At 42.6% G+C, this 27990-nt stretch overlaps 1 protein-coding gene across 1 annotated transcript in view; it reads left to right on the top strand.

Annotated features, from left to right (window-relative positions):
* nav2a (neuron navigator 2a) overlaps positions 1–27990 on the top strand; it is a 331375-nt gene that overhangs the window by 200243 nt on the left and 103142 nt on the right. Inside the window, 2 exon segments of the mRNA XM_034163924.1 lie at positions 1213–1432; positions 7596–7885. Coding sequence (XP_034019815.1) covers positions 1213–1432; positions 7596–7885 — 510 coding nt within the window.

Here is a 27990-nt window from a genome sequence, read left to right as displayed (position 1 = left end):
TTTAACCACTAGACTATCACTTCCCCCTTTCCTATAATTTATGACATATTGGGGCATGTGTATGCAGTAACCATATTTATTAGTTATGGGAGTCTCAAAATTATTTTTTTTAATTTGCTTCAATTTTCAAATTTCTCAAAAATTATTTTTGTGTTGTAATTTTGCCATGCGGGCAGTTTATTGTTTTTATATGTTTACTACGTGTTCTTGTTTATCTGAAGATGATCTGAAAAAAATATGGTATTGTTGCTGAGCTTCCTTTTGGAGTTATCATTTTTTAATGCATATTAAATACTCATGTTCGTAACAGCATCACAGAAGCGCTTGTGCAGTTAGCAGAAACTATTTGTTTGCTGAAATCATGGAGATTATCTTTGATATGTAAGCATATTCACCATTTTAAAAGCAAGACATTACTAGACATCCAGCTTCTTAATAAAAGCATGAACGTTAGATGTAAAATTTGTTGCTGTTATATCATTCTCCTTGCATCTGACATCAGCAAGAGCATGGTCTTTGGTAAATACATCTCTTGAAAAGTGTTTATGTATGTTACTGGTGATAATACTTTGACATGTTTTGGCCCCCCAACTTAAAAAATGAAATGTTGTTTTTCTTCACTTTTATCTTTTAATTCATGAAAGGGGGTCCTACACTTCTCTTATTGAAATAAAGTTTATGTGACTAGTCTGAAACATTGAGCTATGCAGGATTTGTGTTTTGATTAAATATGCACAGCAACAAATGCACAACAGCTTTTCTTTTAAAAATTCATAACTCTAGAAGGAAGCTCAGCAACACCACCATATTTTTATCAGATCATCTCCTGATGCATAAGAACACATGGTAAACATATGAAAATTATGGTGCCAACAGGGTCAAATTTGTGCACAAAATAGGCAATTTTTGGGACATCTGAAACTCAAGTGCATTTTAAAAAATTATTCTGAGACTGAAGATCTGTAGTTATTTGGGTAGTTTAAAAGTTTTTGTCAAGGTGTCTATAAGCTTGTGTTCACGACTGTATCGTTTCCCAAAGTAAAACCAAACTTTTAAAAATGTGTCCCTTGTTCATTTTTAATACTTTCTTGATTCCTAACATTTAATCATTTGTTCCACTGTCAAGTATAACGTGATGTTTCCTTTCTTCTTGTGCCGTGTGTAACCCTCCCGTGTTGCCTTCACTCTCCCTGCTCCTTGGTTCTACCTCAGGTTGTTTGGCGGCAAGCCCAGCAAACAGGCGCCAGTCACCACGGCAGAAAGCATGAAGAACTCCACGGTTATATCCAACCCCCACGCCACCATGAACCACGTGGCCACGGTACTGGAGTCACCTGATGGAGGGCTGGGAGGCGGAGACAGCGAGACCAGCAGTCCCCTGTTCGGAGGCCGAGTGCCGGTGTCAGGGACGGGGACATTTGGCAGTGAGCAGGTAAGAACGGCGGTAATCAGATAAGATGGGTGTTAAAGACTGGGTAAGAATAAATTAAATAATACAGCCTGAAAACTGTTATTTGACTCATGGCAGGGGTGGTGGCCAAGTGGTCAGTGCGCTTGGTTTCAGTGTGGAAGGTTCTCGGTTCAGTTCCAACCCCTGCCACATTTCTCCATGCAATGTTGACTTGCATCAGGAAGGACATCTGGCGTAAAACTTGTGCCAAATCAACATGCAGATCCACCTTGGATCTGCTGTGGCGACCCCAAGTGGAAAACAAGGGAGCAGCAGAAGGGTCTTACTTACTATCGTCATACGATTTGGTATTTTGATCACTAATTCATTTAGTTTCAACTTTTCGATCTCCCTAAAATTTGAGAATTTACAGATATTCTTGATAATTTGAAACTAAATATCTGCATCTGAGCCACATTTGGCTGAGAGACTTTGGAAGGACTTTTTCTGCAGGTGGGTCCATAAATATCTGAACATTGAAAGTTTTTTTTAGGATAGCTAAGTATTAAGAGTTGAAAGCACCTGACAAATACAGTAAGAGTTCAATGTACCACCTGCCAGCTGTAAATTGAGGATGTTTATATCTAAATCCAACTTTAGCATTAGTGTCTGTGCTGTCTTAAAATTTTAAGAGAATGTTGAGAATAGACTGACTAGCACGGTGATGTGTGGCGTCAATGTAGGCCAGTTTACTGTACTGTTAAACATATCTTGAAAAAGTGGGGTAGTCTTATAATTAGGCATCATCTTATTTTTGGGCCAGTCAGGCAAATAGTGTATCACTGTATGCACTAATTAGCAGCTATCGTTATGTAGTTAACATTAACTACACTGTAACAGCCACTGGCTTTTATCTGCAGCCAAGCCAAATGTTAATTGAACCACGCCCACTCCAGAAAATATACATTAATCGGTCGCTCTAACCCAGGTTATCTAGCTTGTTTGTTTGGGCGAGATTGGCAAACATCTTGAACGGTGGGTAGAATTGGGCCTATATTCATCCCACAAAGTGGCATTCATATGTTGGCAGAAGATCAGGTGGTATCAAGCAATGCCAAGAAGGAAAAATCCAGACTGATTGGTGACATCACAGAAGGTTTGTCTATTATTTTTACAGTTTGTTGACACCGTAGTTGTGGGTTGCAGATGGATTTTAGGCAAATGTCAACCCGCTCAGTTAAGTTTATCTATGAGATTGAAAGTGGTGACGTTTCTCCAAGAGCTTAGAGATGATTGAAAGATGTGGGAAGGGCTTCCATCTCTGTTGCCATGGTGGGAACCGCACTTCAGCCTCAGGACAGAGAGCTGAACAGACACGGCGATGTGCGAGTTCAGTGGGAGGACATGTTGGCGGCATAGCTTCATCTGCTGAGTGGCTAACGTGAGCAGGCCTGGTCATGAACTCACCGTCATGTTCTCACATGATTCATAACATCTTATCAAAATCGCTATGAATCATAAAATGAGACACCTGGCTTTGCTTTTCAAAGTTGCACTGGTCTTTTTAAATGGGTAAACCTGTTTTCAAAAAACTAAAGAACAAATCATATGCTATAGTGCATTTCCTGTTTTTGTGGCTCATTGAAAATTGTCTTTTTTATTATTTTATCTACAGTGCTGCTTTAGGGCATAAATATTTCTTTATTTTGTTGAGGTAAGTTAAGTTAGGGATCATTATTATTAGTAGTAGTACACTCTAAAACTTTGCAGCCTCATTTAGTTATGTCCACTTGCTACCTCTCTTCAACTCAACTTTACAAGTTGAGTTGAGTTGTAAAGTTGAGTTCAACATCCAAAATTTGTAAGAGCTCTTTATGTTAAAGAGAGGTAGCAAGTGGACATAACTAAACGAGGCGGCGATGCTTTAGAGTGTAGTAGTAGTAACATATGTGTTAATCTAACTGATTAACGTAATTTCAAAGAACTTAATTCATTTAGTTGTTGCCAGTTGAAACAGTTCAATTAAGTTGGCTCTTTTTTCAGTGTAACACTTTGTCCAAGTCAAAAACATTTTCAAGGCCATAATAAATCTGGCCATGTGTCAGTATATCCACAACACTCAAGAACTGCCTTGGGTCCTGAATGGCAACCACCCAGACAGACAACTGGTCCATCCTCACCTCTGAAGGGTAGCCATCTACCTGCTGCCAGGTGAAACATGGCTGTGTTCTTGGTCTTCTCCAAGCTAATGTGCACACACTACATGGCCAAAATGTCAGCACAGATGTTCCCTCACAGTACAAGTTATACTCACCCTTACTCAACTTACCCTACTTACCCTAAGTAGCTGTTCATTTCTATCCTGTTAATTCTATTCTAGAATTAACAGGAAGCCAATGAAGAGAGGCCAATATGGGTGAGATATGCTCTCTCCTTTTAGTCCCCGTTAGTACTCTAGCTGCAGCATTTTGAATTAACTGAAGGCTTTTCAGGGAACTTTTAGGACAACCTGATAATAATGAATTGCAATAGTCCAGCCTAGAGGAAATAAATGCATGAATTAGTTTTTCAGCATCACTCTGAGACAAGACCTTTCTAATTTTAGAGATATTGTGTAAATGCAAAAAAGCAGTCCTACATATTTGTTTAATATGCACTTTGAATGACATATCCTGATCAAAAATGACTCCAAGATTTCTCACAGTATTACTAGAGGTCAGGGTAATGCCATCCAGAGTAAGGATCTGGTTAGACACCATGTTTCTAAGATTTGTGGGGCCAAGTACAATAACTTCAGTTTTTATCTGAGTTTAAAAGCAGGAAATTAGAGGTCATCCATGTCTTTATGTCTGTAAGACAATCCTGCAGTTTAGCTAATTGGTGTGTGTCCTCTGGCTTCATGGATAGATAAAGCTGGGTATCATCTGCATAACAATGAAAATTTAAGCAATGCCGTCTAATAATACTGCCTAAGGGAAACATGTATAAAGTGAATAAAATTGGTCCTAGCACAGAACCTTGTGGAACTCCATAATTAACCTTAGTCTGTGAAGATTCCCCATTTACATGAACAAATTGTAATCTATTAGATAAATATGATTCAAACCACCGCAGCGCAGTGCCTTTAATACCTGTGGCATGCTCTAATCTCTGTAATAAAATTTTATGGTCAACAGTATCAAAAGCAGCACTGAGGTCTAACAGAACAAGCACAGAGATGAGTCCACTGTCTGAGGCCATAAGAAGATCATTTGTAACCTTCACTAATGCTGTTTCTGTACTATGATGAATTCTAAAACCTGACTGAAACTCTTCAAATAGACCATTCCTCTGCAGATGATCAGTTAGCTGTTTTACAACTACCCTTTCAAGAATTTTGAGAGAAAAGGAAGGTTGGAGATTGGCCTATAATTAGCTAAGATAGCTGGGTCAAGTGATGGCTTTTTAAGTAATGGTTTAATTACTGCCACCTTAAAAGCCTGTGGTACATAGCCAACTAATAAAGATATATTGATCATATTTAAGATCGAAGCATTAAATAATGGTAGGGCTTCCTTGAGCAGCCTGGTAGGAATGGGGTCTAATAGACATGTTGATGGTTTGGATGAAGTAACTAATGAAAATAACTCAGACAAAACAATCTGTGAGAAAGAGTCTAACCAAATACTGGCATCACTGAATTCAGCCAAAGATAACGATACGTCTTTGGGATGGTTATGAGTATTTTTTTCTCTAATAGTTAAAATTTTATTAGCAAAGAAAGTCATGAAGTCATTACTAGTTAAAGTTAAAGGAATACACGGCTCAATAGAGCTCTGACTCTTTGTCAGCCTGGCTACAGTGCTGAAAAGAAACCTGGGGTTGTTCTTATTTTCTTCAATTAGTGATGAGTAGTAAGATGTCCTAGCTTTACGGAGGGCTTTTTTATAGAGCAACAGACACTCTTTCCAGGCTAAGTGAAGATCTTCAGACTGATTGGTGACATCACAGAAGGTTTGTCTATTATTTTTACAGTTTGTTGACACCGTAGTTGTGGGTTGCAGATGGATTTTAGGCAAATGTCAACCCGCTCAGTTAAGTTTATCTATGAGATTGAAAGTGGTGACGTTTCTCCAAGAGCTTAGAGATGATTGAAAGATGTGGGAAGGGCTTCCATCTCTGTTGCCATGGTGGGAACCGCACTTCAGCCTCAGGACAGAGAGCTGAACAGACACGGCGATGTGCGAGTTCAGTGGGAGGACATGTTGGCGGCATAGCTTCATCTGCTGAGTGGCTAACGTGAGCAGGCCTGGTCATGAACTCACCGTCATGTTCTCACATGATTCATAACATCTTATCAAAATCGCTATGAATCATAAATGAGACACCTGGCTTTGCTTTTCAAAGTTGCACTGGTCTTTTTAAATGGGTAAACCTGTTTTCAAAAAACTAAAGAACAAATCATATGCTATAGTGCATTTCCTGTTTTTGTGGCTCATTGAAAATTGTCTTTTTTATTATTTTATCTACAGTGCTGCTTTAGGGCATAAATATTTCTTTATTTTGTTGAGGTAAGTTAAGTTAGGGATCATTATTATTAGTAGTAGTACACTCTAAAACTTTGCAGCCTCATTTAGTTATGTCCACTTGCTACCTCTCTTCAACTCAACTTTACAAGTTGAGTTGAGTTGTAAAGTTGAGTTCAACATCCAAAATTTGTAAGAGCTCTTTATGTTAAAGAGAGGTAGCAAGTGGACATAACTAAACGAGGCGGCGATGCTTTAGAGTGTAGTAGTAGTAACATATGTGTTAATCTAACTGATTAACGTAATTTCAAAGAACTTATTTCATTTAGTTGTTGCCAGTTGAAACAGTTCAATTAAGTTGGCTCTTTTTTCAGTGTAACACTTTGTCCAAGTCAAAAACATTTTCAAGGCCATAATAAATCTGGCCATGTGTCAGTATATCCACAACACTCAAGAACTGCCTTGGGTCCTGAATGGCAACCACCCAGACAGACAACTGGTCCATCCTCACCTCTGAAGGGTAGCCATCTACCTGCTGCCAGGTGAAACATGACTGTGTTCTTGGTCTTCTCCAAGCTAATGTGCACACACTACATGGCCAAAATGTCAGCACAGATGTTCCCTCACAGTACAAGTTATACTCACCCTTACTCAACTTACCCTACTTACCCTAAGTAGCTGTTCATTTCAAAGACATTCCAGTAGTATCCAAGGATCCTCTGAAGAGATCTAATACCAAAAACATCCAGTCGTCTCATTAGGTCACTGGTTATCATCCAGGCTCACAACCATACAGTAAGACCGGCAGCACCAGGATCTTAAAGACTTGGACTTTGGTTCTCCTGCGAGACTGTCGTCATCGCCAAACATCTCTGTCCAGTGTCCTCATGATTCCATAAGCTCTTATCGGGCATCTCTCATTTTCATAGTCCGACAACCCAGAGACGTGAATGTCACAGCAGAGACAAGTCAATTTCCTTAATAAATTAAAAAAAAACATAATAAATGCTCCTTCTCAACAGGACTGAAGCACAGAATGTACAAAATTAAGTATTTACTCAGGATGATTGAGAAGAAAAGAAGGTTGTTTTTTTTAACAATCAGCTGACGCAACGAAGTAATTTAATTACTGCTAACAAGGCACCGGGTGACTTAAAAAATTAAGCATAAAAGTCAATATATTAATTACAGTTTCTAAAAAGTTATATGTTAAATATAAATTTCACATTTTGATGGTGATTTAATCAAAATATTTTCACCCCTTTTTCTTTAAAATTATTTAGACATTGAATTGAGACAGACTTTATGTAGGATCCAAAAATAAAATAAATACATTTTATCTCCAAGATGTCCTCATGATGTGGGCAATGTTTTTTTGTTGTTGTTGTTGTTTTTTTTAGTAATATTATTATTAGTAGTAGTGGTAGTAGTAATAGTATTCGGTGAACAGTGACACAAACAAACAGGATTTATGCAGACTTAGTTTGGTCAAAGCAGTCATTATTACACAACTCCAATGAGTTTAAGAGTCTCCTATTTCTTTTAATATGATCAGTTTGGAAATGTAAACAAAATAAATTAAATACTGTCAGTCATAACAAATTTTTTTAAACAAATCTTTGGGTAGAAGGCATCAAACAAAAATGTTTGCAGAGGATGACTGCCACTGACTATAAAACCTCGTCTCCACATCTCTCCAGGCCTCCAGTCCCGGCTCGGTCTACTCCTCCACCGGTCCATCCAACAGCCTGACGTGGGGCACGACCTTCAGCGGTTCCTCCGCTCAGAGCAGGGAGAGCACGCTGGGTGGGCATGGCGGGGCGGGCAGCATGGGCTACCCCTCCGTCAGCAGCATGCACACCAGCAGCGAGTCCATCGACATGTGCCTGGGGAGCGCCGGGGGAGGCGGTGGCGGCCACGGGACCCACAGGGAGGACACTCTGTCTGCCTTAGGACGCACCAGCAGCGTCAAGACCGGCATGTCCGAGAGGTAAAGAGACAGAAAACAACTTCAACGAAACCTGTCCCTATAGTCTAACAGCTGTTTAATTCATTTATTAAGTAAATAAATCAATAAATATCCTCTGGTTCCAGCTAGGGTCTCCATCAGGAAAACTTCATGCTCTTAAAGTTAATTATGGACTTTGGACAAAAGCAAATGTAAAGTTGTCATGTCAGACTGACAAACTATATATATATATATATATATATATATATATATATATATATATATATATATATACAACAAAAATATAAACGCAACACTTTTGGTTTTGCTCCCATTTTGTATGAGATGAACTCAAAGATCTAAAACTTTTTCCACATACACAATATCACCATTTCCCTCAAATATTGTTCACAAACCAGTCTAAATCTGTGATAGTGAGCACTTCTCCTTTGCTGAGATAATCCATCCCACCTCACAGGTGTGCCATATCAAGATGCTGATTAGACACCATGATTAGTGCACAGTTGTGCCTTAGACTGTCCACAATAAAAGGCCACTCTGAAAGGTGCAGTTTTATCACACATCACAATGCCACAGATGTCACAAGATTTGAGGGAGCGTGCAATTGGCATACTGACAGCAGGAATGTCAACCAGAGCTGTTCCTCGTGTATTGAATGTTCATTTCTCTACCATAAGCCGTCTCCAAAGGTGTTTCAGAGAATTTGGCAGTACATCCAACCAGCCTCACAACCGCAGACCACGTGTAACCACACCAGCCCAGGACCTCCACATCCAGCATGTTCACCTCCAAGATCGTCTGAGACCAGCCACTCGGACAGCTGCTGAAACAATCGGTTTGCATAACCAAAGAATTTCTGCACAAACTGTCAGAAACCGTCTCAGGGAAACTCATCTGCATGCTCGTCGTCCTCATCAGGGTCTCAACCTGACTCCAGTTCGTCGTCGTAACCGACTTGAGTGGACAAATGCTCACATTCGCTGGCATTTGACACATTGGAGCGGTGTTCTCTTCACGGATGAATCCCGGTTCACACTGTCCAGGGCAGATGGCAGACAGCGTGTGTGGTGTCGTGTGGGTGAGCGGTTTTCTGATGTCAATGTTGTGGATCGAGTGGCCCATGGTGGCGGTGGGGTTATGGTATGGGCAGGCGTCTGTTATGGACGAAGAACACAGGTGCATTTTATTGATGGCATTTTGAATGCACAGAGATACCGTGACGAGATCCTGAGGCCCATTGTTGTGCCATACATCCAAGAACATCACCTCGTGTTGCAGCAGGATAATGCACGGCCCCATGTTGCAAGGATCTGTACACAATTCTTGGAAGCTGAAAATGTCAATCAATCAATCAATTTTATTTATATAGCGCCAAATCACAACAAACAGTTTCCCCAAGGCGCTTTATACTGTAAGGCAAGGCCATACAATAATTACGTAAAAACCCCAATGGTCAAAACGACCCCCTGTGAGCAAGCACTTGGCGACAGTGGGAAGGAAAACTCCCTTTTAACAGGAAGAAACCTCCAGCAGAACCAGGCTCAGGGAGGGGCAGTCTTCTGCTGGGACTGGTTGGGGCTGAGGGAGAGAACCAGGAAAAAGACATGCTGTGGAGGGGAGCAGAGATCAATCACTAATGATTAAATGCAGAGTGGTGCATACAGAGCAAAAAGAGAAAGAAACACTCAGTGCATCATGGGAACCCCCCAGCAGTCTAAGTCTATAGCAGCATAACTAAGGGATGGTTCAGGGTCACCTGATCCAGCCCTAACTATAAGCTTTAGCAAAAAGGAAAGTTTTAAGCCTAATCTTAAAAGTAGAGAGGGTGTCTGTCTCCCTGATCCGAATTGGGATCTGGTTCCAGAGGAGAGGAGCCTGAAAGCTGAAGGCTCTGCCTCCCATTCTACTCTTACAAACCCTAGGAACTACAAGTAAGCCTGCAGTCTGAGAGCGAAGCGCTCTATTGGGGTGATATGGTACTACGAGGTCCCTAAGATAAGATGGGACCTGATTATTCAAAACCTTATAAGTAAGAAGAAGAATTTTAAATTCTATTCTAGAATTAACAGGAAGCCAATGAAGAGAGGCCAATATGGGTGAGATATGCTCTCTCCTTTTAGTCCCCGTTAGTACTCTAGCTGCAGCATTTTGAATTAACTGAAGGCTTTTCAGGGAACTTTTAGGACAACCTGATAATAATGAATTGCAATAGTCCAGCCTAGAGGAAATAAATGCATGAATTAGTTTTTCAGCATCACTCTGAGACAAGACCTTTCTAATTTTAGAGATATTGTGTAAATGCAAAAAAGCAGTCCTACATATTTGTTTAATATGCACTTTGAATGACATATCCTGATCAAAAATGACTCCAAGATTTCTCACAGTATTACTAGAGGTCAGGGTAATGCCATCCAGAGTAAGGATCTGGTTAGACACCATGTTTCTAAGATTTGTGGGGCCAAGTACAATAACTTCAGTTTTTATCTGAGTTTAAAAGCAGGAAATTAGAGGTCATCCATGTCTTTATGTCTGTAAGACAATCCTGCAGTTTAGCTAATTGGTGTGTGTCCTCTGGCTTCATGGATAGATAAAGCTGGGTATCATCTGCATAACAATGAAAATTTAAGCAATGCCGTCTAATAATACTGCCTAAGGGAAACATGTATAAAGTGAATAAAATTGGTCCTAGCACAGAACCTTGTGGAACTCCATAATTAACCTTAGTCTGTGAAGATTCCCCATTTACATGAACAAATTGTAATCTATTAGATAAATATGATTCAAACCACCGCAGCGCAGTGCCTTTAATACCTGTGGCATGCTCTAATCTCTGTAATAAAATTTTATGGTCAACAGTATCAAAAGCAGCACTGAGGTCTAACAGAACAAGCACAGAGATGAGTCCACTGTCTGAGGCCATAAGAAGATCATTTGTAACCTTCACTAATGCTGTTTCTGTACTATGATGAATTCTAAAACCTGACTGAAACTCTTCAAATAGACCATTCCTCTGCAGATGATCAGTTAGCTGTTTTACAACTACCCTTTCAAGAATTTTTGAGAGAAAAGGAAGGTTGGAGATTGGCCTATAATTAGCTAAGATAGCTGGGTCAAGTGATGGCTTTTTAAGTAATGGTTTAATTACTGCCACCTTAAAAGCCTGTGGTACATAGCCAACTAATAAAGATATATTGATCATATTTAAGATCGAAGCATTAAATAATGGTAGGGCTTCCTTGAGCAGCCTGGTAGGAATGGGGTCTAATAGACATGTTGATGGTTTGGATGAAGTAACTAATGAAAATAACTCAGACAAAACAATCTGTGAGAAAGAGTCTAACCAAATACTGGCATCACTGAAAGCAGCCAAAGATAACGATACGTCTTTGGGATGGTTATGAGTAATTTTTTCTCTAATAGTTAAAATTTTATTAGCAAAGAAAGTCATGAAGTCATTACTAGTTAAAGTTAAAGGAATACACGGCTCAATAGAGCTCTGACTCTTTGTCAGCCTGGCTACAGTGCTGAAAAGAAACCTGGGGTTGTTCTTATTTTCTTCAATTAGTGATGAGTAGTAAGATGTCCTAGCTTTACGGAGGGCTTTTTTATAGAGCAACAGACACTCTTTCCAGGCTAAGTGAAGATCTTCTAAATTAGTGAGACGCCATTTCCTCTCCAACTTACGGGTTATCTGCTTTAAGCTGTGAGTTTGTGAGTTATACCACGGAGTCAGGCACTTCTGATTTAAAGCTCTCTTTTTCAGAGGAGCTACAGCATCCAAAGTTGTCTTCAATGAGGATGTAAAACTATTGACGAGATACTCTATCTCACTTACAGAGTTTAGGTAGCTACTCTGCACTGTGTTGGTATATGGCATTAGAGAACATAAAGAAGGAATCATATCCTTAAACCTAGTTACAGCGCTTTCTGAAAGACTTCTAGTGTAATGAAACTTATTCCCCACTGCTGGGTAGTCCATCAGAGTAAATGTAAATGTTATTAAGAAATGATCAGACAGAAGGGAGTTTTAAGGGAATACTGTTAAGTCTTCAATTTCCATACCATAAGTCAGAACAAGATCTAAGATATGATTAAAGTGGTGGGTGGACTCATTTACATTTTGAGCAAAGCCAATTGAGTCTAATAATAGATTAAATGCAGTGTTGAGGCTGTCATTCTCAGCATCTGTGTGGATGTTAAAATCGCCCTCTATAATTATCTTATCTGAGCTAAGCAGTAAGTCAGACAAAAGGTCTGAAAATTCACAGAGAAACTCACAGTAACGACCAGGAGGACGATAGATAACAACAAATAAAACTGGTTTTTGGGACTTCCAATTTGGATGGACAAGACTAAGAGTCAAGCTTTCAAATGAATTAAAGCTCTGTCTGGGTTTTTGATGAATTAATAAGCTGGAATGGAAGATTGCTGCTAATCCTCCGCCTCGGCCCGTGCTACGAGCGTTCTGGCAGTTAGTGTGACTCGCGGGTGTTGACTCATTTAAACTAACATATTCATCCTGCTGTAACCAGGTTTCTGTAAGGCAGAATAAATCAATATGTTGATCAATTATTATATCATTTACTAACAGGGACTTAGAAGAGAGAGACCTAATGTTTAATAGACCACATTTAACTGTTTTAGTCTGTGGTGCAGTTGAAGGTGCTATATTATTTTTTCTTTTTTAATTTTTATGCTTAAATAGATTTTTGCTGGTTATTGGTGGTCTGGGAGCAGGCACCGTCTCTACGGGGATGGGGTAATGAGGAGATGGCAGGGGGAGAGAAGCTGCAGAGAGGTGTGTAAGACTACAACTCTGCTTCCTGGTCCCAACCCTGGATAGTCACGGTTTGGAGGATTTAAGAAAATTGGCCAGATTTCTAGAAATGAGAGCTGCTCCATCCAAAGTGGGATGGATGCCGTCTCTCCTAACAAGACCAGGTTTTCCCCAGAAGCTTTGCCAATTATCTATGAAGCCCACCTCATTTTTTGGACACCACTCAGACAGACAGCAATTCAAGGAGAACATGCGGCTAAACATGTCACTCCCGGTCCGATTGGGGAGGGGCCCAGAGAAAACTACAGAGTCCGACATTGTTTTTGCAAAGTTACACACCGATTCAATGTTAATTTTAGTGGCCTCCGATTGGCGTAACCGGGTGTCATTACTGCCGACGTGAATTACAGTCTTACCAAATTTACGCTTAGCCTTAGCCAGCAGTTTCAAATTTCCTTCAATGTCGCCTGCTCTGGCCCCCGGAAGACAATTGACTATGGTTGCTGGTGTCGCTAACTTCACATTTCTCAAAACAGTCGCCAATAACCAGAGTTTGATCCTCGGCGGGTGTGTCATCGAGTGGGGAAAAACGGTTAGAAATGTGAACGGGTTGGCGGTCTACATGGGGTTTCTGTTTAGGGCTACGCTTCCTCCTCACAGTCACCCAGTCGGCCTGCTTTCCCGGCTGCTCGGGATCTGCCAGAGGGAAACTAACGGCGGCTAAGCTACCTTGGTCCGCACCGACTACAGGGGCCTGGCTAGCTGTAGAATTTTCCACCGCGCAGAGCCGAGTCTCCAATTCGCCCAGCCTGGCCTCCAAAGCTACGAATAAGCTACACTTATTACAAGTACCATTACTGCTAAAGGAGGCCGAGGAATAACTAAACATTTCACACCCAGAGCAGAAAAGTGCGGGAGAGACAGGAGAAGCCGGCATGCTAAATCGGCTAAGAGCTAGTAGCTGCGCTAAGCTAGCGGATTCCATTTTCCTGCAGATTTCACTTTTAACAAGTGATTTTGTCGTGGAAAGCCGAGCGGCGACACAAAACCACCTCCGTTTTGGTCTCACAGGACGGTTTTGAGATTTCGTTCAGATCCCTGTTGGTGGTTTTTCAGTCGAGTGATTATCCAAGAAATTGTGGATGTGCCTGGACATGCCAGAACATGTTCTGTGACGCTTCATCACGGCGTTGCTTTGCGCCTCCGCACGTCTCTCTCAATTTGCCGAAAAAGTGCTGATGTCCACATCTTTTCACAATTCCTGTGCTACTCCAGACGACGTCCCGGATAAAATACCGCGTCCAGTTTGGAAATGAACGGCACATTCCACTGTTACTAGGAGATTTTGTCACGGAAACGAGCGGACGCTTCGCGCGTCATGATGGATTTGCTGTTTGACCGACACAAAACCACCTCCGTTTTGGTCTCACAGGACGCCTTTGAGATGGCGTTCAGACAGCTGTCGGTGGTTTTTCAGTCGAGTGATTATCCAAGAAATTGTGGACGAGCCTGGACATGCCAGAACATGTTCTGTGACGCTTCATCACGGCGGTGCCGCGACGCACGGAATTCCTCCGCACGTCTGTCTCAATTTGCCAAAAAAGTGCTGATGTCCACGTCTTTTCACAATTCCTGTGCTAGTCCAGACGACGTCCCTGATAAAACACAGCGTCCAGTTTGGAAATGAACGGCACATTCCACTGTTACGAGGAGTTTTTGTCATGGAAAGGAGCGGACGCTTCGCGCGTCACGACGACAAGAGAGACAAAGAACACCTCAGTTTCAGAGTGCCAGAAGGACAAGCTGGGACATGCCTTTCAGTGCTTACAGACATGCGGAGGAATTCAAGCAACGCCGTGATGAAGCGTCACAGAACATGTTCTGGCATGTCCAGGCACATCCATAATTTCTTGGATAATCACTCGACTGAAAAACCACGACAGCTGTCTGAACGCCATCTCAAAGCCGTCCTGTGAGACCAAAACGGAGGTGGTTTTGTGTCGGTCCAGTAGCAGATCCATCATGACGCGCGAAGCGTCCGCTCGACTCTCCACGACAAAATCTCTTGTTAAAAGTGAAATCTGCAGGAAAATGGGTGATGTCCAGCTCTTGTGATAACCAGAGAAAGTGCACACGATGGTCACGGATCCACAGAGCGATCCGATTAGAAATGAAATGGTCGTTCAGCCTGTTGATGGCAGCTGGAGCGAGGCGCGCCCCACCGCTGCTGTGGGCCGTCCTTAAAGCGACAGTAACATCCCTTAATGTCTTTGAAGTCCATAAAATTTTCACCAAAAACCACCTGAATTTCTCAAATGGTGTCCACATGGATGTGCCTCACAGTTTCTAAAAAAAATTTGATCAAGCAAAGCAGCAGTCTCTCAGCCATTTCCCTGACAATGAAAATCCGCCGAGGGGGTGGACCACTCCTCACTCAAAGCCTGCTCACAGGCGAATGACGCAACCGACAGGCGTGAAAAAAAATCATGCATGCGCATGAAGGTTCAAGGTTGGCTCACGCAAGCACATGTGATTCAAATCCATATGTTTTTTTTTTTTTTTAAATAAGGTCGGATACTTTTCTAATAGACCTCGTATATAGTTTGCATGTTATCCATGACTAGATGTCACGATGTTCCGTTGACACAATCAGTAGAAATTTTTCAACCATTTTAACAGCCAAGTTAATTAATATGGAAGAAAACTTGTTTCCAGTATTTTAAATGTGTATTTGACCTTCAGTTTTTCTGTACTAATTTATTGTTTTTCACTGATTTTTGATTTACATATTGAACGGTAAACTTTTTAACCAGATGGTAATAAATCTTCAATGACTGAGTGCAGGACCTTCTAGTCACTTGTAATAATCCAGAATCGCGATGATGCACAAAGTGTCTGATCTGGCGTTGCTCTGTTTCTTTTTTTGCCGTTCTTACTGTCGTCAGAAACAAAAACTCTTTCAGTCGATCATGCAGTAATTACCGTCCTCGTAGCAGATTCCATCCTGGCAGGTTGACTGTAATGTGACAGGAATGTCTCAGACAAAAACGATTAGCATCTGGAGCCAAAGCTTTGAGGCTCGCCATATGATGTCGCCCTCCACTCCGGGTTCTTTCAACTTGTTCATCCAGAAAATAACTTGAGTTTCTGTTCCAACAGATTTCCTCATCTGTGTTCTCTAAACCTGCCTCTCTCTCTGTCTGTCTCTGTCAGTCCCCTCTCCTCCCCCTCCGCTAGTCCTATATTCAGCCGAAACACGCTGCCTCGGAAACAGGACAGGTAATTGTACCTGTGTGTGGTGTCAGGCTTCTGCTGAAATAGCGGAAGGTAATTATGGGATTAGATATGTGTCAAAAGTATTAAATTGTTTGTTCTTGGTGTCGGCCAAAAATAGAAATCTAATCTCAACAACACTAACAAAAGTAGCCTCAACAGTGTTGACAGCTTGCTTCAGTGGCTTACGTTGTTGGGTTGTTGGATTGTCGGATTGGGTTCATGGAATTTTGACTTGTGTTTCTGATACATGCCTCTCATATGGTACTTCTGCTTGGCCAACAAGTTTTGGTGTGGTAGGTTGTATGTCCGTACGTGTACTAGCCTCCCCCCAACACACCTGCTTTTCACTCTGTGTCCTACTGCTCCTGCTGAAGGACTTCAAGTATCTTGGCTTCTTGTTAATGTTTGATGGTAAATTGAAGCATTAGAGCCACAGGCGGAGTGCGGCGGCAGCATGAGCCGTGGTGAGAGTATATTGACATTGTCATAAACAGGAAGATCGACCAGTAAGAAAAGCTTCCATTAGTCATTTTAACCCGAGGCCAAAAGTTGGGTATTGGGTAACCGGGTCTTGCAAAGGACTTGCATCTGTTTGTACGTCTGTGCTCAGCATAATTCCATTCCTGTTACTGCCAGAGTCTTCAAATTCACAGGGAACATTCTTGGGACACAGACCTTGGACAAGTTCAAAGATGGCTAACTTTGTCCTATTCTAAGGGGTCAGAAGGTCACATTCTTTCCACACACTCTTTCATTGATTACATGCTCATACGGCTGAGGGTATTTTAGCATTGCATTATATTAAATTGTAGTTAGGCCTGGATGATATGACAGAAATCATGTCCTGGTGTAATGGCTGAGTCTGTGACTCTGCCTGGTGGGACGCGAGCCCATCTCAGCTTATGTTCCAACACGGGTGGATTAGGACAGTGTAGATCGAAACAGACAGGAAGCAAGACTGGGAATCTAACCCTATATAGTATTGGTCAACAAATTCTTTATCACTTTGAGATACCTGCTCTTCATTTCATCCATCCATTTTTAGAACGCGTTTACTCCAGTTAAGGGTCATGGAGACCTAGAACCTATCCCAATGGTTATTGAGCGAGAGGTGACGTACACCCTGGACAGGACACTAATCTGTCGTAGGGCTGAGATATAGAGCCAGGCAAACTTATTCACACCTGACCGCACCAAACCTGCATGTCTTTAAAAAAAAGGGAGAAAGCCAGAGCGCTCGCAGGAAACTCACAAACTGGAGAACTTAAAAACTGCACACGTAAAGAACCAGTTCGGAAGGGAACCTGCGACCTTCTCACTGTGAGGCAACAGTGCTAGCCGCTAAGCCACCATGCTGTCTACATTTCATGCTAAAAGATAACTAAAGGACATTTACATATTCAATGTCCAAAATGACTTTCCTTCTCCGAGCGCTCCAGTTCATCCTTAAGAACATGATCAGAACCTTGGGGATGTCGGACAACACAGTCAGGGATCCTTTTGGTTGAATTGTGGCAGCTCTGATTGTTTGTATATCTGAGGTGGATGTATTACTTTGGAGACTTTCTGGTAGTGTCCAACTGGGAGGAGAAGAACTTGTTGGAGATGTTACACAGTAAATCAAAGTTGTGTGGGAAGCACCTTGTAATCTCAGAGAAGGAGCATCTGCTGCCACCATGACCTAGTCATGGTAAGTACTGGAAGATGATTGGACTGTTATTATTGTTAAAAATACATAACATTTTAGATGCAAATATCTTTGAAGCCTTTTTGTGGTGAAGAATTGTGTTGATTTTCTCTGTTCTCTATTTTGGTTGATATCAAATAAGACAGTCAGTGATTTTGATGCATATCTAATCCCATACAGTTCCCTATAAATCGACACCTTTTGCCACTCACAGAGCCTCAAAGGGAACCACAACATGGACCTGTGTGTGGTACTGTGTAGTGTTGTGTTTTTACTGTGGTACTGTGTAGTAGTTTGTGGTATTATTATCAGGAACTCCAGCTTTGGTGTTTCTGTGAATGGAAATGTGTGTGTGTGTGTGTGTGTGTGTGTGTGTGTGTGTGTGTGTGTGTGTGTGTGTGTGTGTGTGTGTGTGTGTGTGTGTGTGTGTGTGTGTGTGTGTGTGTGTGTGTATTTTGGTAGCTTCACTGTTTTTCTTTATTAGTTCTGGTCTGTTGTGGCTGTTTGTATACTGCCACCTTGTGTTGGACTTTATATGTGCAGCTTTTTCCCACTTGATTCAGGACATTTTGCTTATTAACTGAAAGGTTCAAATCTGAATATCATCTCATTTGAACAGAATAATGCTGATCAGTGAATTCACATGTGTCTTTTGCATGAACATGATGAAAATTCTGAGTGTTCACACTGAGGTTCCAATGTTTTCCAAACAGATTATTCAGGAATGTCACCACTCTTATCACAATCAGATTCAACTCTTCCATTTCAGTTGAAGCCTTTATATGAGACGTTGCTGTAATGAGTAATCACAGATTATTAGCTTCTATATAAACATAGCTGTTAGGAGTCTTTTACACTGCAAAGACTTTCAGATGAACTGTTTTATTTTTGATGTCTGAATGATCATTCATTCAGTCAGTCATTTTCAAATAATGTGGAAAAATCTGCAGACTACATAGAAAATGTATAAAATCAGATTATTGATCATTTTTACTTGTCCTGAGGCTAGTGTAGAAACAAAGGCAGCATTAATTCAGCATATGATTGTTGATAGTTTATAAAATTGAAGTGTCATAACCAGACGTATCAATAGTGTGAGTAAAATTTGTTTGTAATCTGTTCAATCACAACCTTCAAATTGTAACCTACATGTATATCTTTAGTTCAACTTTTACAGACTGTGATGATATAGGTATTATACGTATACAATTCTTTAATTTTTGTATAGCTGGTGGGACAGTCAGATACCTTATTAGTGGTATGAAAAAGCTATTCAGTAGAATTCTTTGCTTTTATTTTTAAGACCTGAAGGATAATCCTGAGATGTTTCTCAGTCTTTGGCTTACTTTGGGTTAAAACAGTGGTAAGGTTTTAAGCATCCTAGAGTTTTGATTCAATGTGTGTTGCTGTCTTCATCAGTAGGGCAACAGAAAATCACATCAAATCCAAATGTTCAAAAATTACTTTTCCATAAAAACAAAACAAACATGTTTTTTGATTGATTGCAGCGATGACACAGTGACATGACAACAAAAAGACATTCACTCATAGTTAAACTATTGTAAAATTATGTAAGTTTTTCAACAAAAAGAAACTTTCAAAATTTGGTACATTTAAAAAAATTTGTGTTTTCGTATCTTTTACCTATTTGTAAACATTTTGACACATTGATAGTCCTCGCTTCTGCCATGTGTAACATGACACATGATAAAACATTGCTAGCTTCCATCTGAAGCACTTCTCTTTTTTTTGTTTTTTAATGGCCATTCTCCTTTAATACCAAATGGACTTGTGTTTATCTGTGTTCACATGCGCATATTCACATTTGCATTTCAGACCACATGTAAACAGATATAAAGTCTGCTGTATCGAGTGCAGAGACTGTGTTATTTTAAGAGCGCAGCACTCAGATGTGTCTTACATATGTGGGTTCACTGCACATGTACACTGTGCACATAGATTATAATAGCCCATAAAAGGAATATGAAACTGAAGTGATTACAAATTAATGATCAAATAAATGGAAGAATAAATGGAATAAACAGTTTTAATAACTCTGGTTTGCATTATATTTTATTGGCACTTTTCTTCTTTCTGGGACTACACAGAAGTTGTGTGGACAGGGGAGGATTCAATTTTCACAGGATGTTTTGCAGATATTAAACATTTAAACAAAAATATATTTGCTAATAAAACATCACAAACATACTTTTTTTTTACAAAACAGCATTACAAACACTAATCACAAACTCCAACCTTATAACAGACAAAGAAGAATCACTCCAACTACATCACAGTGCACAGAGAAAGCACAGTTACAGACAGACAAACCCTTCTTATTTACCTTAAAATATACTGCATGCAACTGGTCTATGTGTATCTAAAAGTTTCACTGAAACCGCCTCATCTTTCATTTATGCATGTGACAATGGACACTTCGAAAAGGATGCAGTATTCACTTAGGCATTTTTCCAACTGTCATGGGAACTTTCAGCTTTATACCAGCTGATTCTTGATCACCCTGTCTGCACAGATATGTTTCATTACCCAGAGGCTATGCACCTTGCATTCTGGTTTGACAACACCCTGATTGGTTGATTTAATGATATGCCTATAAAATGCATCTGAACAATGAACCAGACAAAACCAACCATTTTGTGCATATATATATATATATATATATATATATATATATATATATATATATATATATATATATATATATATATATACACACACACACTCAACAAAAATATAACGGAAACACTTTTGGTTTTGCTCCCATTTTGTATGAGATGAACTCAAAGATCTAAAACTTTTTCCACATACACAATATCACCATTTCCCTCAAATATTGTTCACAAACCAGCCTAAATCTGTGATAGTGAGCACTTCTCCTTTGCTGAGATAATCCATCCCACCTCACAGGTGTGCCATATCAAGATGCTGATTAGACACCATGATTAGTGCACAGGTGTGCCTTAGACTGCCCACAATAAAAGGCCACTCTGAAAGGTGCAGTTTTATCACACAGCACAATGCCACAGATGTCGCAAGATTTGAGGGAGCGTGCAGTTGGCATGCTGACAGCAGGAATGTCAACCAGAGCTGTTGCTCGTGTATTGAATGTTCATTTTTCTACCATAAGCCATCTCCAAAGGCGTTTCAGAGAATTTGGCAGTACATCCAACCAGCCTCACAACCACAGACCACGTGTAACCACACCAGCCCAGGACCTCCACATCCAGCATGTTCACCTCCAAGATCATCTGAGACCAGCCACTCGGACAGCTGCTGAAACAATCGGTTTGCATAACCAAAGAATTTCTGCACAAACTGTCAGAAACCGTCTCAGGGAAGCTCATCTGCATGCTCGTCTTCCTCATCGGGGTCTCGACCTGACTCCAGTTCGTCGTCGTAACCAACTTGAGTGGGCAAATGCTCACATTCGCTGGCGTTTGGCACGTTGGAGAGGTGTTCTCTTCACGGATGAATCCCGGTTCACACTGTTCAGGGCAGATGGCAGACAGCGTGTGTGGCATCGTGTGGGTGAGTGGTTTTCTGATGTCAGTGTTGTGGATCGAGTGGCCCATGGTGGCGGTGGGGTTATGGTATGGGCAGGCGTCTCTTATGGATGAAGAACACAGGTGCATTTTATTGATGGCATTTTGAATGCACAGAGATACCGTGACGAGATCCTGAGGCCCATTGTTGTGCCATACATCCAAGAACATCACCTCATGTTGCAGCAGGATAATGCACGGCCCCATGTTGCAAGGATCTGTACACAATTCTTGGAAGCTGAAAATGTCCCAGTTCTTGCACGGCCGGCATACTCACCGGACATGTCACCCATTGAGCATGTTTGGGATGCTCTGGACCGGCGTATACGACAGCGGGGACCAGTTCCTGCCAATATCCAGCAACTTCGCACAGCCATTGAAGAGGAGTGGACCAACATTCCACAGGCCACAATTGACAACCTGATCAACTCTATGCGAAGGAGATGTGTTGCACTGCATGAGGCAAATGGTGGTCACACCAGATACTCACTGGTATCTCCCCCAATAAAACAAAACTGCACCTTTCAGAGTGGCCTTTTATTGTGGGCAGTCTAAGGCACACCTGTGCACTAATCATGGTGTCTAATCAGCATCTTGATATGGCACACCTGTGAGGTGGGATGGATTATCTCAGGAAAGGAGAAGTGCTCACTATCACGGATTTAGACTGGTTTGTGAACAATATTTGAGGGAAATGGTGATATTGTGTATGTGGAAAAAGTTTTAGATCTTTGAGTTCATCTCATACAAAATGGGAACAAAACCAAAAGTGTTGCGTTTATATTTTTGTTGAATGTATATATATATATATATATATATATATATATATATATATATATATATATATATATATATACGAGGGCTGTCAATAAAGTTACGGTCCTTTTTATTTTTTTCAAAAACTATATGGATTTCATTCATATGTTTTTACGTCAGACATGCTTGAACCCTCGTGCGCATGCGTGAGTTTTTCCACGCCTGTCGGTGACGTCATTCGCCTGTGAGCACTCCTTGTGGGAGGAGTCGTCCAGCCCCTCGTCGGAATTCCTTTGTCTGAGAAGTTGCTGAGAGACTGGCGCGTTGTTTGATCAGAATTTTTTCTAAACCTGTGAGACACACCGAAGTGGACACGGTTCGAAAAATTAAGCTGGTTTTCAGTGAAAATTTTAACAGCTGATGAGAGATTTTGAGGTGATTCTGTCGCTTTAAGGACTTTTCACGGTGTGAGACGTCGCGCAGCGCTCTCAGGCGGCGTCATCAGCCTGTTCAAGCTGAAAACCTCCACATTTCAGGCTCTATTGATCCAGGACGTCGTGAGAGAACAGAGAAGTTTCAGAAGAAGTCGGTTTCAGCATTTTATCCGGATATTCCACTGTTAAAGGAGATTTTTTTAATGAAAGAAGTGCGGACGGGTCCGTGCGTCGGGACGCAGCCGACGCGGTGCGGCGGCACAGGAAAAACACCTCCGTGTTGATAACCATTTGTAAAATCCAGGCGGCTTTTGATGGCTTTCAGTGGAGTGAGTATATGAGAAATTGTTTAACAGGCAGGACATGTTCCAACTTGTCCTTAAGGCTTTCAACAGAGGTGTTTTTCCTGTGGCGGAGCGTCGCGGCAGCTGCGTCCCGACGCGCGGACCCGTCCGCACGTCTTTCATTAAAAAAATCTCCTTTAACAGTGGAATATCCGGATAAAATGCTGAAACCGACTTCTTCTGAAACTTCTCTGTTCTCTCACGACGTCCTGGATCAATAGAGCCTGAAATGTGGATGTTTTCAGCTTGAACAGGCTGATGACGCCGCCTGAGAGCGCAGCGCGACGTCTCGCACCGTGAAAAGTCCTTAAAGCGACAGAATCACCTCAAAATCTCTCATCAGCCGTTAAAATTTTCACTGAAAACCAGCTTAATTTTTCGAACCGTGTCCACTTCGATGTGTCTCACAGGTTTAGAAAAAATTTTGATCAAACAACGCGCCAGTCTCTCAGCAACTTCTCAGACAAAGGAATTCCGACGAGGGGCTGGACGACTCCTCCCACAAGGAGTGCTCACAGGCGAATGACGTCACCGACAGGCGTGGAAAAACTCACGCACGCGCACGAGGGTTCAAGCATGTCTGACGTAAAAACATATGAATGAAATCCATATAGTTTTTGAAAAAAATAAAAAGGACCGTAACTTTATTGACAGCCCTCGTATGTATACTATATATGCATTCTGCACTTCATGTTTGAAGATGAAGGGAATAATTTCTGTAAAACTTTTTGATATAAAAGGGTTCTAATGCAGTTACAAACAAGTGTAGCAATTGAGGCTTAACTCTGCACATAAGTTATAACCCGGGTTTCTCTTCAGATCCAATCAAACTGTGTTTTTGACTGACATTTTACACAGTTGGACACTACATATTGACAAAAATTTTCAAAATTGGCCCATTTCACAAACTGAAAGTCAGGAAAAATAAGACCTGCCTCAGCAACAACATCATCAATGACCAGTTTCCCACAAAAGTCCATAAAATTGGTTTATTAGTTTTGAATGACATCTTTAAATATTCAAAACAATTAAACATTTCCTGGTTCCAGCTTCTTAGATGTGAAGAATTGCAGCTTTTGTGATGCATTAAAAACAAAAAAAGGTACAATTATTTAAAATAATCCAAAATTTTATTTTGAGTGGCAAATATACTTTGCAGTGTAAAAGTTATAACGCAGTATGAATGATAACAGAAACATCTGAATATTATCTCGAAGTCCTGAGAGATGTAGGGCCATGTCTCCTTGCCTCCTTTCCTTTGCTCCTCTGAAGTGTTCCTTTGTGCTGCTCCCACAGCGGGCCTCACTGTGGTAGAAACACTCTGCCTAAGAAAGGACTCAGGTACTGACGTCACTGCTCTAGAGTCTAAATGCTGCTTTTGCACACCGGTTCACCCAATAAGTGTCCTGTGTGTTTCTTAATTTCCACCTTCATTCACTCTGAGGCTTGAGCTCATGTTTCTGACGCTGGTCTTGATGTTTTTCTGTTTGGCAGTTTTGTCGGCACGTGTTGTTTTGTGCTTCTGTGAAGGAACGCGTCACTTGCCATTGTACAGCTCTGTCACTGTCTCACACAGTTCGCTACGTGGATTAAGTGATTAAAGCAAAAATTTCTTTCCGCTTGAGCTTGTTACTTTTTTGGTTTCATGTTGCTTAAAGTTAAACTCGTCTTTCTTCATGTTGTACACTAAGTTTGTTTCATTGAGTGTTCGATCTGTGCTTCTACATAATGTGGCTGCTTATATTTACAGTAAAATGTAAGTGAATTGTTGAATGTCTTACCTACGATGGCATTTTAGGGCCACACTGAGTTTTTTAAGACTTTGAGAATAAAGTTATAATATTGTGAGAATAAAGTCATAATATTAGGAAAATAAAGTCATAATATTATGAGAAAAAACTTGTAATATTATGAGAATTAAGGCATATTACGAGAAAAAACTTGTAATATTATGAGAATAAAGGCATAATTTTATGAGAAAAAAATTGTAATATTACGAGAATCAAGTCATATTATGAGAAAAACACTCATAATATTACAACTTTATTCTCATATTACAAGAATAAAGTTGTAATATTCCGAGAAAAATTCTCGTAATATTACAAGAATAAAGTTGTAATATTACGAGAAAAAACTTGTAATATTACGAGAATCAAGTCATATTATGAGAAAAACACTCGTAATATTACAACTTTATTCTCGTAATATTACAAGAATAAAGTTGTAATATCACGAGAAAAAACTTGTAATATTACAAGAATAATGGCATAATTTTATGAGAAAAACTCGTAATATTACGAAAATAAAGTTGTATTTATACAAGAAGCGACAAATGCCAGTGTTATGCCAAAGTAGTTATCCCCACCAGGAATTGTATCCCCCGGCACGTGCCAGGGGATACAACCCCACGACACCAGTTCCAGCCATCTCCTCCTCCATGAAAGAGGCAATTTCAGGAGCTAGTGATCGCCGGAACTACAGGTGAAGGCCATGTGGTTCATCCTCTGGAATAGACACATTTTCTTGTACATTCTTTTCAAACTTCCTGTTGGGAAGGTGTCGTAGCACGGACCCACAACAGGGGGCGCAAATGAACGGACAATGAGTAAGCCAAAAGGTAACAATTTAATGTTGTGACAATACACAACTAAATATACAGAAATTGCAAAGTCAATTAACACCAGGTGACGTGTGGGCAGGCTCGAAGATAGAAGACCCCAACGAGAGAGAGGCCGCGTCCCACACGGCCTCCACCACCAACGGTCTGAAGAACACCGGAGCCGCCAAGTCCCGAGTCCCCAGGTGACCTCTGTCTTCGGCTGTCGAACCTGGTACTGCTGGCAAAAGCAGAGACAAGATGAATGAGTGTAAGTCCTTACACTCAGTGGTCTATAGTCTGTACACAGTCAGGAGGAGGACCTCCACCTCCGAATCACACACTCGTGCAGCTCCTTGTGTAACCACTTATCTGTAGCGCAGTCGTCGTCGTCACGCCACACGCCAATTCCCCAGATAAGGGCGAACACCACAGGATACCGGCTGCAACAGAAGTTCAGAATCCACTCAATGATATGAGTCAGCAGAGAAGTTACCTCTCGGTAGACGATTTCTCGGCGGGGAGGTGGAGTTGCAGTCCGGCTTAAGTATTGGTGTAGATGAGTGACAGCTGGTGTGATGAGTGACAGCTGTCACTTCCTCTGGGTCTGGCGCCCTCTCGTGCTTGGAGCCTGCACTCCAAGCAGGGCGCCCTCTGGTGGTGGTGGGCCAGCAGTACCTCCTCTTCAGCGGCCCACACAACAGGACCCCCCCCTCAACGGGCGCCTCCTGGCGCCCGACCGGGCTTGTCCGGGTGACGTCTGTAGAAATCGGCCAGGAGGGCCGGGTCCAGGATGAAGCTCCTCTTCACCCAGGAGCGTTCTTCAGGGCCATACCCCTCCCAGTCCACCAGATATTGGAACCCCCGGCCCTTACGACGGACGTCCAGGAGCCTGTGGACCGTCCAAGCAGGCTCCCCGTCGATGAGCCGGGCAGGAGGCGGTGTGGGTCCAGGTATACAGAGGGGCGAGGTGTGGTGCGGTTTGAGACGGGACACGTGGAAGACAGGGTGGATCCGCAGCGAAGCCGGGAGATGGAGCTTCACTGCGGCCGGGTTGATGATCTTGAGGATAGGGAACGGTCCAATGTATCTGTCCTTCAACTTGGTTGAGTCCACACAGAGGGGGATATCCTTTGTCGACAGCCACACCTCCTGCCCGGGCTGGTACGTGGGGGCCGGGGACCGTCGGCGGTCCGCATGGGACTTGGCCCTCGTCCGGGCCTTCAACAGGGCAGAGCGGGCGGTCCGCCACACCCGGCGACATCTCCTGAGGTGGGCCTGGACCGAGGGCACACCGACCTCTCCCTCCACCAGCGGGAACAATGGGGGCTGGTACCCCAAACACACCTCAAAAGGGGAGAGGCCGGTAGCAGACGAAACTTGGCTGTTGTGGGCATACTCGATCCAGGCCAGATGGTGACTCCAGGCCGCCGGATGTGCGGAGGTGACACACCGAAGGGCCTGCTCCAACTCCTGGTTGGCCCGCTCTGCCTGGCCGTTGGTCTGGGGGTGGTACCCGGACGAGAGACTCACGGTGGCCCCCAGCTCCTTGCAGAAACTCTTCCACACCTGTGAAGAGAACTGGGGACCACGATCTGAGACGATGTCCGAAGGTATCCCATGCAGCCGCAAGACGTGGTGGACCAGGAGGTCTGCTGTCTCCTGGGCCGTCGGGAGCTTCGGGAGGGCCACGAAGTGGGCCGCCTTGGAGAACCGGTCCACTATCGTGAGGATTACGGTGTTGCCCTGGGACGGCGGGAGGCCCGTGATGAAATCCAGGCCGATGTGAGACCAGGGGCGATGAGGCACTGGCAGGGGTTGGAGGAGGCCCGTCATCCTCCGATGGTCTGCCTTGCCCCTGGCGCAGATGGTACAGGCCTGGATGTAGTCCCGGACGTCGGTTTCCAGGGACGCCCACCAGAAGCGCTGCTGGACTACTGCCACGGTCCTACGCACTCCGGGATGACAGGAGAGCTTGGACCCGTGACAGAAGTCCAATACGGCAGCTCTTGCCTCTGGTGGGATGTACAGTCTGTCCTTGGGGCCAGTCCCCGGGTCCGGGCTCCTGGTCAGGGCCTCCCGGACGGTCTTCTCCACGTCCCAGGTAAGGGCGGCCACGACAGTGGACTCGGGGATGATGGTCTCGGTGGGGTTCGACAGCCCCGCTTTGGCTTCTTCTTCGTGCACCCGGGACAATGCATCTGATTTTTGGTTCTTGGTCCTGGGGCGATATGTAATCCGGAAGTCAAAGCGCCTGAAGAACAGAGACCAGCGGGCTTGCCTGGGGTTCAGCCGCTTGGCGGTCCGGATGTACTCCAGGTTCCGATGGTCAGTGAAAACCGTGAAGGGCAACGATGCCCCCTCCAGCAGGTGTCTCCACTCTTCAAGAGCCTCCTTCACCGCAAGAAGTTCCCGATTGCCAACGTCATAGTTCCGTTCAGCTGGGGTCAACCTGCGGGAATAAAAGGCACAAGGATGGAGAACTTTATCAGCCTCCACGCTCTGGGACAGCACGGCTCCTATCCCTGAGTCAGAGGCGTCCACTTCTACTACGTACTGGCGATCAGGATCAGGCTGCACCAGAACTGGTGCAGTCGAGAACCGGCGTTTCAACTCCTGGAACGCGGCTTCGCACCGATCCGACCAGGTGAAGGGGACCTTGGTGGAGGTCAGGGCAGTCAGGGGGCTAACTA

This window comes from Thalassophryne amazonica, chromosome 2, assembly GCF_902500255.1.
Source record: "Thalassophryne amazonica chromosome 2, fThaAma1.1, whole genome shotgun sequence".
NCBI lineage: Eukaryota > Metazoa > Chordata > Actinopteri > Batrachoidiformes > Batrachoididae > Thalassophryne > Thalassophryne amazonica.
The sequence above is the reverse complement of the archived record's forward strand: the minus strand, read 5'-3'. Positions and strand labels throughout refer to the sequence as shown.